The 11,358-nt window shown below is 46.1% G+C and overlaps 1 protein-coding gene across 1 annotated transcript; it reads left to right on the forward strand.

Annotated features, from left to right (window-relative positions):
- Positions 1-452: 452 nt before the first annotated feature.
- On the forward strand, positions 453-10,698 carry FAM83A (family with sequence similarity 83 member A). Its single transcript, XM_042869919.1, is given in 5 exon segments — positions 453-1,044; positions 4,757-4,924; positions 6,144-6,268; positions 10,092-10,398; positions 10,400-10,698. Coding segments are annotated over 5 exon segments (1,410 nt in total). The 5' UTR covers positions 453-471; the 3' UTR covers positions 10,637-10,698.
- Positions 10,699-11,358: the final 660 nt, after the last annotated feature.

Here is an 11,358-nt window from a genome sequence, read left to right on the forward strand (position 1 = left end):
TTCCAAAGCTATGGATGCAGCTGATGTCTTTGTCCCAGTTAAAGTTTTTGCTCCATAGCAAATGCTATGGGAGGACAGAGAAGCCTCAAGCTGTTTTGAAGATTGTGCAACGATACCTGGGAGCCTACCTGCTTTTGCTTGAATACTTTCCTTGCTCGCATTTCACAGGATGCTCCGAGTAGGGAAATACAGCCAAATCAAACAGCCCTGGTAATTGGACGCGAATCCTTCGGATTCCCTTGGGGTGAGGTGGGTGCCTCGCAGATAAGCAATCTAATCAGCTTTGTGCGTGTGTTCCATCTGGAAGCAGAGTGTTGCTGGAGAACACCACCACCTGAGTAGTAAGCTTGGGTTGTTTTTTGAAGATAATTGTACCGACAGAATCAGGGAGTGTGAATTTGCCAGAGGTAATAAGATCTCTTTATTTTTATTCAGAGTTAATTCGTTCGGTCAAGGTGATTTTACGCCAGGATGCAGACTCCCAACACGACGGGCGACTGCGTCGCCTGCACCACGCATATGCATGGTGCCTACTCTGCAGATCGGCTGCTGAGACACAGAGCCATGAGCCACCCCAGACACATGGGCAAGATAAAAAAGCGGCTGGAGGACATCAAGAACCAGTCCCTGAAGTCGACAAAAGCAGATTTCAGCCACAACGAAAGCATCAGATTGGCCACGGACGCTTTCCTGGATGGTGGGACAGACTCGTATCTCCAGACTTTAAGCAAAGAGGGAGAGGTGGATTTCCTCTCCTCAGTGGAAGCTCGGTACATCAAGGAGAACGCCCGGGAGTCCTATTACGCGCAGGAATCCCCCACGGATGGGGCAGCCGCGCAAAGGCAGAACGATGGCGGCTCCCTGCCTTCAGGGACGTACTTCCCCACCATTTCTGACAGCAGTGAGCCCGCTCTCCTGCACACATGGATTACAGCGGACAAGCCCTATTTAAAGGAAAAGTCCACAGCCACCGTGTACTTCCAGACAGAGAAGAACAGCAACATCAGAGACATCATACGCCGATACATCAACAAGACCACGCAGGTATGGAGAGAAAGCTTGTGTTCCTCTGCATGTGTTTGTCCTCCTGCCCTTAGAAAGACTGGGTAAAGGCGGTGTGTGTTTAGAGCCAGTCTTGTGCATTACTGTGTAGCTTTGCTCTAGAAAAAGCCCACTATTGAGCAAGTGCATCGCTGTCACTGCCTCAGTGCATCCGCCTGGCTGTGGTCATGATGGAGGACTGGCCTGTAGCAACTCAGTGCCAGGCTGCAGGAGCCGTGCACAGCGCTGTCCTACCGTGAATGAAAATTAAGCTGAAGCAAGCTCTGAATAAACAGTGGTTGTTGTAAGGGATTGGTGGGAGGTGTGGGGGGACAGAGCTCCTTGAAAAGGGGGTATGTGTGTGCCAGGAGATATCCCCCAGGGAACAACCCATTCAGAAGGCATCTCATCCCCAGTACTTTATCAGTGCCACTAAAATGTCACACAGGCTCCATACAGAGCCTCAGAGCCTCACTCAGAGTGTGGGAGAGGTGCAGGGGAAGTCTAATACAGACAAGTTACGGGGACATGGAGAGATGCCTGTCACAGTGTGCACAAGTGGAAAATCTGAGGACAAACAGCTGAAGGGGACAAAAACCTTTGGTGGTGTGTTCTGGTGGTATTGTGACAGCTCAGCTCAGTTTTCAGGGGAAAATATTTCAGATCTTTTCTTATTACTGTTAAGAGATTTTGTCCATGTAAACTTGAGGTTCCATTGGCAGCCTCACAGATGAATGGTCAGAAACAAACTCTTTGTGACTGCTGTATTAGAAGGGAAATGTAGGGCCTCCTGAGCAGCAATGAAATCCCCGAGGGGGGTGTAAGGGTCACAGCACTGGGCCATATTGGATGCAAGGAATTATTTTCTTGCATTTCTTCCTGTATGGCAAAGTACTGGCCACATCCTCAGCCTTAGGTGAGGAGCTAGAGGCCCTGCCCAAAAGCTGGGAACACAGCTGCTTTCCGAGAGAAACGGTGCTCTTTGCTGACTTCTTGAAAATTCTGTTTTTAGCGATTGTGATCACACACCATAGCTTTTAAGTAAACAAAATATTATTCATTTCCAAAAACTTCAGTCTCAAATTTCTGCTGGCTGGAGATAGGCAAGACCATACATACCCAGGTGGAAAGGGAGGTTTGTGGGTCCCGCTCTCCAAAACAGCTGTGGAGCCCTCTAGAGTCAGAGCCGTTGGAGCTGGCACTAGTAATCACAGAATCACAGAATCACAGAATCACCCGGGTTGGAAGGGACCCCAAGGATCATGTAGTTCCAACCCCCCTGCCTAGCAGGGCCACCAAACATACACATTTAGATCAGGTTGCCCAGGACCCCGTCCAACCTGGCCTTAAACACGTCCAAGGACGGGGCATCCACAACCTCCCTGGGCAGCCCGTTCCAGGGCCTAACCACTCTCCTAGTAAAGAACTTCCCCCTAACATCCAACCTAAATCTTCCCTCCTTCAACTTAAAACCATTTCCCCTAGTCCTGCTGTTATCAGCCCTTTTGAAGAGTTTACTCCCCTCCTGGGTGTAGGTTCCCTTCAGGTATTAGTAATGCTAAAGTAATGCTAAAGTAATGCTAAAGGTATTAACAGAGAAAAACGTCTTATCTCAAGAAGAGAAAAATTCTGGGGGAAAAAATGGGAAATGCAATATGCATCCATGGTTCAAATGGGCTGCTGACAGTATACATTTGGCAACTGCTGTTTGAGTACACTTTCTCAGTGATGGGAATAGTTAGTGTGTGATACGGGGACATGCTGGATACCATAGTACTTAAGGTATCCATTAAGAGCATAAATAGAATAAGGAATATGTTTGTGGATGACATCAAACTGTGGAGGGCTGGAGAGCTGAGAGTACTACAATCCTAATAGAGTCTGTAATCAGTTGGATTATGAACGATTGGACTAGTTTATCTTTGACGTCTTTTCCATCCTTAATGATTGTATGACTCTGTAACCCTAACATCCTTGTGAGGCACAAACTGTAAAGTGAAATTCAGGCAAAAGAAATGAGGAGTATTGCCAGGAAGACAGAAGAGCCAAGTGCAGTAACATAAATGGAGAACAACCGGTGAAGAAGCAGCATGTGAGAGTGGTCTGGAGCTGTGGTGAGGCTGAGTGTGAGACAGCAGTTCTGTGCTGTGTATAAAGGCAAGCGCGGTCCAAAATGTGCTAACAAAGTGTGAGGATAAGGTGTTGGGCAGCACTGGGCCATTACCTGGCCCTGGCAGGGCCCTTTCTGAAGCACTGCGCTCCGGCAGCAGAATGAAGCTGTGCGATCCTCACTGCTACCCAAATAATCTGGCAATTGGTCTTGTGGGATTCATATATGGGGGTGGAAAGGGAATAAGCTTTCTGTAAGATTGAGCCAAAGTTGAAAGAAACTAGTGGGGCAGATCTGCAAAAATCTGTAAAAATTGTTTCCATGGGCTGTATTTTATTGAACGTGATGCCCTGTGAGGGCAACTGTGAGGGGTTCCCTCTCCAGCTGTTACCTCCTGGAGGTAAGATGGGTACGGCTGCACTGAGCTGCCCTGGCAGACACCTCTTTCTGTGGACAACAGCAGGGAGGATGGTGAGACCTCAGTGCTGAGCCTAGTGGCTGTGGCATGAGCTTGGTTTTACAGCACATTTATGGCTCCTTCAACCACGCACTGCCTGGAGGCTGTGAATTTAAGCAGCTGGAGGGTCTTTAATGGGCAGTCCGTGCTGCTCCAAGGCTTTTACACATGCTCCTGCCGTTTGTGACTTTGGAAACGTGGATGTATGTTTAAACTGAAACAATTAGCTCATAAATCATTGTGAAAGTTGGATATAAAAAGAAATAAACATGAAGCTGTTGCAGTCTGTCAGCCCACTACCAACTGCAGGGAGCGGATTTAAAAACAGGGCTGCTCCAGACCTAAGTTGTAACAGGGAAAGCATCATTCAATACTTGCTAAATGCATGTGACTTATGAAAGCCACTTGGCAAGAGCTGAGGTCTCTTATTTTAGCTACATCCTTATTATTCTCTCATTAGTGTTTTAATATCCTTCCTAGTGCTGAAATCTCACCTACAATTTGCTGGTTCACATTATGTTTGGTGATGAAAAGAATGTAACTGAAGTGCGTACATTGCGTGTTATGTTGGATTTATATGAGCAATAAAACAGTGAAGCAACGTGTCTCACTGATTCAGTGATGCATGGAGAAACAGAATAAATATCCACACATATGTTTCAAATTTTTTATTTGTTGGAGTTAAAATAAAAAAAAGTGAATGCTCCAGGAGACCTCACTGTGACCTTCTACTACTTGAAGGGAGCACATAAACAGGAAGGGGAACGGCTGTTTACGAGGGTGAATAGTGACAGGACAAGGGGGAATGGTCTTAAATTGAGACAAGGTTTAGTTTGGGATAGGTATTAGGAGGAAGTTTTTCACTCAGAGGGTGGTGAGGCACTGGAACAGGTTGCCCAAGGAGGCTGTGGATGCCCCATCCCTGGAGGCATTCAAGGCCAGGCTGGATGTGGCTCTGGGCAGCCTGGTCTGCTGGTTGGTGACCCTGCACACAGCAGGGGGTTGAAACTAGATGGCCATTGTGGTCCTTTTTAACCCAGGCCATTCTATGGTCCTGTGATTCCATGAAATACCCAATGCATTTCAGGCAGCCATGACTTCAACTAATCAACCATGACATCAACTAATGCTTCTGCTTTTTCCCCTAGGTGCTGGCTATCGTGATGGATGTATTCACAGACACTGAGATCCTTTGTGACCTTCTGGAGGCAGCCAACAAGCGCATGGTATTTGTCTACCTGCTGCTGGACCATGGCAATATAAATCTCTTCTCGGAGATGTGTGACAAGCTGCAGATTGCTGAGGATCTCTTCAAGGTACTGTGGCTCTGAAATTCTTTAGGCTTTGGGTTAGAAGCACAGTTAAGCTAGGGTCATTTCTAACATCCCTAGCATGTAATTAAAGCAGAGAAGGAGATTTCCAGAGGTACTGTAATCTTATTATTCTCTAAAAATGCCTACACTTTTCCATGCATTTTTTGAGGAAGCTAAGGCATTTCCATTATATGTCCATTAGACTGGATGCCCATTAGATGTCCATTAGACCCAAAGGTGGTCTGGTAGCCATTGGTAGTGGGAAGCTCTAGCTGCACACATAACCCTGCATATGAAAATCCTGGGTGGCCAGAAAGACTGAACTGGGTGCTCTCAGTTGGGCTGTGAGGGCCGAGTTCTGCTGGCATTGCCTGGCTCACTTGACTGCTGCTCTTGATCCTCAGCCTCAGTGTTTTAGTTGAATTCCCTGCGTGTTTGCATGAAATGTAATAAAATTATGTTGTTCAGGCTTTGCTTTAAGGGTAATGCCTCAAATTTAGCTGTCTGCTAGCTTAATCCAACATCATTCCTGCTGGAGGAAATTGACCTTAAAGTTAACCATTGAACCAGGTGTTCAAGAACCATGGAGACGTGGCACTGAGGGACATGGCTAGTGGGCATAGTGGAGGTGGGCTGATGGTTGGACTAGGAGCTCTTAGTGGTCTTTCCAACCACAGAAATGATTCTGCAAATTGATACCATGGGCCAAAGACACCTTCAGCTCCATGCACACGTACTTACATTTGATACAACATCGATGGCTTGTCTGGGCTTCACCAGCCATTCAGTTGCCTGTACTGATTAGAAGAGGAAAGGTTTTGCCCTGCTGTATTGTGCCATTGATCAGTGTAAAACTAGAGGGATCAAATCTAGAGCTGAGATGTCAGCAGAGGTGACAGATTATTCTTGGCTATAGACACATCTCTAGTACTCTTTCGACTAGGGGGAGCAGCCATATTGTCACAGCTTGCAGCTCCTCTGTGCAAATTTTCCTGTATGTTTATTTGCCCACTGAAAAATTAGCCCTGAAAACTTGTCTGGGCTTCCATCGTGCCCAAACCTTTAAATATAACAATGGAGTCCATGATGAAACCGTAACAGGAATGAGGGAAGGTGAAGTGTTGAAGACAAGAGGGAAAAGAGGCCTTTTCCTTCTGATTTTTAGTTCAGACAAACAAACATGTAATTCACTCTGTTCAAATTATTCTTTTTTCTTTACTAGAATATCTCAGTCCGCAGTGTTACTGGAGAGGTATACTGTGCCAAATCAGGCAGGAAATTTTCAGGACAAATACAAGAAAAATTTCTTATCTCTGACTGGAGATACGTTCTCTCTGGATCCTACAGGTGAGATGCACCACTGCAGTTGGGTTTTTTTGTGTGTGTGTGTTTTTGGTTTCTTTTCTTTTTCCTTTTTTGCAAGTTGTTTTGATGATTTCAGGCACAGGATGTAGCATCTCAACTGGGCTTTTAATTAAGGTCCATAATCCTCAGGTCAGGGAATTTCATGAGACTCTGAGTTTGCATCAAATAAATAGTTCCTAAGCCTCATGGCTACGTAGATAAGCATCACAAATGACTGAGGTGTATCCTAGAAACTCAGATACAAAAAAGACAAGGGAAAAAATTACACATGTGATTATTTAATTAAAAGGATGAGATTGTTTTCCTTAATCCAGGTTTGTGATTTGGAACTTAATTGCTTCGATAAACTGTGCCAGCAGGAAGATTATGTAACTGTAAGAACAAAGGTAAATGTGAACACGTGGGGACAGCGAAGGCTGTAAGAGCTCAGCTGTCTCCAGAGGCAGGCGCCCATTCTTTCATTCACTTTCCAAACGAACCGTCAGACAAGGAGTGAGCAAACCATGTTGTTGGCTTTCTGTTTGATTTATCGGACTCTACAGCTTAATTGTTCTTCAGTTTTGTTTTAATTTCTCATCAAATCTGTTTAGAAGTGCAAAAACAGAGTTTTGTGGAGAATAGAAGAAGATATGTGGGAGAAAAGGGACTGAGCAGGACAACTTTTCTCTAGCCAAGAAGGACCCTTTTGGCTTTTATATCCTATTAAAAAAAAAGAGAGTATAAAAGAAAAACCCTTCAAGTCCTCTGCAGTGCAGAGTCACTCCTCTCATTCTTTTCTGCTGCTGCATTATCTTCTAAATTCAAGAGCCTTGTCAAAGTTATCCTACGTTATCCATTATCTCCTATGCAGCAAGCAAGCAGAGATAATGGTGAGGAACAAATCCGTATGCTGTTTGACTTCATCATGCTCAATTTGTGGATTCACACAGCTTATAAACGGCAATCAATACATGGCATTGCTGTAGGCTTCTGGCTCTCACTTCATTCATCTGAAAGTTTTATCATCACCAAATCTTGCCCACCAATCTCTGCAGGTGTAAACAATAAGGATCTTAAAAGAGAGTAAAACAGACTCTTCTGCAGTGTTGGAAAGGAAATTTGAGTAGATCTCAAAACTAACACAAAATACCTTAAAGCAAATACCTTTACAAATACAAGGGGAAATGGCTTCAAGCTCAGGGAGGATAGATTTAGGTTAGATATAAGGAAATCATCTTTTACAGTGGGGGTGGTGAGACTCTGGAACAGGCTGCCCAGTGATGTGGTTGATGCCCCATCCCTGGAGACCTTCAGAGTGGAGCTGGATAAGGCCCTGGGCAACCTGATCTAGCTGTAGCATCCCTGTTCATTGCAGGGGAGATGGACTTGATGGCCTTCAGAGCTCTCTTCCAACTCTAAGGATAGAATCCTTATGATCTATGAGTCTATGAAAACTCACAGAACTGTAAAAAGTCTGCATGACTTTTTGACAGCAGGCTGAGGGAATAAAATAGTCCTTTGGTACCCAGTGCTCTGCAAGGGACCGGGGCTGCTTTGCTCGCAGCCAAAGGGTCTGGGAACAAAATGTGTTGGCCTCAAAGACAGCAAGGGGGGCTGAAGTTGGCAATCAGAGGAAAATGAACCACACTGAACCTATTGGGATCTCCTGCTCCAGAGCAGTGTTTAAAAGTACATTAAAAATCTATTGCTTCAGTCATGCAGGTACGTTTGGTTCCGCCAAGAACCAAGAAGAAGCTCCTGAATAAGCTGGCCCTCTTTCCTCAGCACCAGAGCTGGAAGCAGCACACATCCACATGCAGCTGTCTAACATCACATAGGTCTCACTGGGTGCACTTACTGTGTTTTTTTTCTTGTTTGGAGTCTTCTTAACAGTTTGATGGAGGACAGGGAAAGATTCCGAATGCTTCTTTGTGAATAAAGGCAATGCCACACTAGTGCAGCAGCTGTTACCAGACAGCAGCAAGCTGGCTTGCTGGGCTGCTTACCTCAACTCTCAAGGTTTTAGGTGTTTAGAATGATTTGCCTAAAGTGGATGAGTAGTACCCACATTTTAGTAACTTACTGTGCATTGTCATGCTCAGGCATAAAATGTATAGTCTGTATGTTACGACTTAGAGAGATGGGGCTCTTCAGCCTGCAGGAGAGAAGGCTCTGGGGGAACCTTAAAGTGGCCTTCTAGTACATGAAGGAGGCCTACAGGAAATATGGGGAGGGACTTTTTATAAGGGCAGGTAGCAACAGTACAAGGGGAAATGGGTTCAAACCAGAAGAGAGTAGATTTAGACTAGATAGTAAGAAGAAATTCTTTACAGTGAGGGTGATGGAACAGGTTGCCCAGTGAGATTGTGGATGCCCCTTTCCTGGAAGCATTCAAGGCCAGGCTGGATGGGGTTTTGAGCAACGTGGTTTAAAGGGAGGAGTCCCTGCCTATAGCAGAGGGTTGTAACTACGTGATCCTAAAGGTCCCTTCCAACCCAAACCATTCTGTGATTCTATGAATTGCCCAAGTTGTGGTTACTTCACCCCTCCCCCTTGCTCCTGAATTAACAGTATAGAAACAATGTACGTCCCAAACCTAACCCTCTTCAAGAATGCCCCAAACCAGCAGATGCAAACTGTGTCTAAGTGTCAGCTGAGGCCGTCAGCCCTTCTGAGTTTCACAGGAGTTTTGTCAAAACATTGCAACAACAGGATGTGAAGTGCACACACCTACAGCCAAATCTGGCTGTTGGTAATGCTTCTGCAAATCCAGCATAGCTAATAAATTCCCACAGGAATAACTGGGACACGTTTTTTGGTTCTTTTTGACACTGAGTAACCCTGGGTTCAAACCCAGCGCTGCTCTACAGCCTCTGCTGCACAACGCAAGCCCCGCTCAGCTCAGGGAGTAATTACATTTTGTTTTATTGATGATGCTGTGGCACAAGGCAGTCTGCACAGCTCGTTTGAGTGAGCTTGTGGTTTGGAAAAAGAGCACAGATGTATGTTTGCCGAGTGGATTAGGGTAGTGTGTAAAAGAAAAATCATTTACAGGCCATGGAGTGTTCTGAGGCGTGTCTCTGGATCCCAGAATAAAAACTGCTGTAGTGTTTATCCTTTACAGCAAAGTAGGTGGTTTGTTATTATTATTATTATTACTAATTTTGTAAAGGCTGTGGAAATATTTTTCATTTCATTCTAGCTATAGTGAAGGAAATGAGCACTTGTTCAACTTGTCAATGCAGGTGTGGTGGTTTGCGTTGTGGGGGCAGGATGCCACAGGAAGGTTGGGTTCCTGTGTGCTTCTCCTGACCAGTGCAAACAAAGGCACAGCACAGTGCAAACAAAGAACAGTTGTTCTTCATTAGTTTTCCTCGTGTCAGTTCTGAGTGGGTGAGATTTACAAACGAGCATGTTGTTGTGCAGGGAAGATACAATTTATGTTTCTGCAGACAAGACGTGATAAGACCTTAATTCAAGCCCTGCATGAGGAAGAGCGGTTCCTAAATAGGAGTCTAAAGCCAGGCTGTGGAACAGACAGCCAAACACGAAGCATCTGACATGTACTGACATGGACACAGGTCCTGGTTTCCACCACTGCCTTTAGGAGGCCGTAAAACTTTACAGAGAGTTTCTTGGAGGTTTTAGCGGCAGCTGCAATAACAAGGTTTGACCCAAAAGCCAAAGAGAGAGCACTGATGTGAACTGACCTAAAATTCAGCCAGGACACCACCTCCATCCTGTGTTTGTACCATGAGCCTCAGTACCAACTCACTGGGGACCTCCCATTGCCAATGGCTAACCCTTACCATGTCTCTCCTTCCAGCTTCACATGGTTATGTGGCCAGGTTCACCGCAACCTCCTCTCCAAGTTCACTGGTCAAGTTGTGGAGCTGTTTGACGAGGAGTTCCGCCACCTCTATGCACTGTCCAAGCCAGTGAGGGGACCGAAGTCTCCACCACGCACCATGCCCTTCCTCTTCAGCCAGAGCTGGGCCCTGCCGCGCAGCCTGCCTGACAGCGACGAGGGAAGTGCTAACACTCTTTCAGACCCCTTGAGCAGCCTCTCAACTGGAAGCAACCATCAGACCAAGCAAACCCCAAGAACTCTCATATTCAGCAGCAATTTCACCCCCCCCGTCACCTCGGCATCGAGTTAATTCCTTCCACAGCTTTGTTTCATTCACACCCCCCCCAGCACAGCCCATCCAGGCTAACTTCTACCAGCCGCACTACGTGGCCGACAGCCCCACAGCTCTTTATAACAACATGAACATTTACCGACCTGTAAGAGTTAGACAAGAGGAACCAAACAGGACAGGCTTAAACTCACCCTGGAGATGCCTCCATAAAGGCAACCTGTTTGCATAATCGCCACCTTGTTTTGAGTTGCAAGTAAACCTAGTGAGGACCTGTTTAGCAATCGCTTGTACACTGACGAACACAGAAATTCTGCATAATACAAAATAAGGATGATTTCAGGTCTCTTGTTTTGGTGCTTATGGATGCTTCGTTTCCCTAATTAAAAAGCCACCTGCTGTCATGTAAACGCTGGCTGCAGTACAGTCCCACTAAGAACAAACCTAACGATGCTGCTCACAGTGCAACGCTGCTGCTGCCAAGCACCTGCCCTTGGTACCATTTTTGTGTATCAATAGATTGAGGTGGTTTTCGTGTGGCCAAGCACATGAAAGCAGGCTGAATCAGTTTCTTACTCTGCACTTCAAGCAGTTGCGTAAGGAGCCAATTCTGGAGGGTGAAGGCTGCTATTTACGTGCCGGACTGACATGCTGCTAGCACAGCAGTCTACCTTCACTCCATCATCACAGCTTGGTCTCAGTGCAAGAGGATTCCTTTGGGGGCTGACAGGAAAGCACAGCTCCCACCTTCGCGCTGTCCGTGATGCGGTCTGCTTGAGGTGTGCAACAAGGATGCCTGTTTGCAGGGTTTGTTTGAACAGGCCTGCAGGCCATGAACTGGACGGAGACCAACAGCTCAGGGCACAGAGGACATCCTGCAGCCGTCCTACGCTCAGTTTCACTCATTAGCAACATGGGTGCATTCCAGCACGCTTTGTCAAAACCTCCAGTCCC

This window comes from Lagopus leucura, unplaced genomic scaffold (assembly GCF_019238085.1).
Source record: "Lagopus leucura isolate 7727_CA_CO unplaced genomic scaffold, USGS_WTPT01 Super-Scaffold_100002, whole genome shotgun sequence".
NCBI classification, from domain to species: Eukaryota; Metazoa; Chordata; class Aves; order Galliformes; family Phasianidae; genus Lagopus; species Lagopus leucura.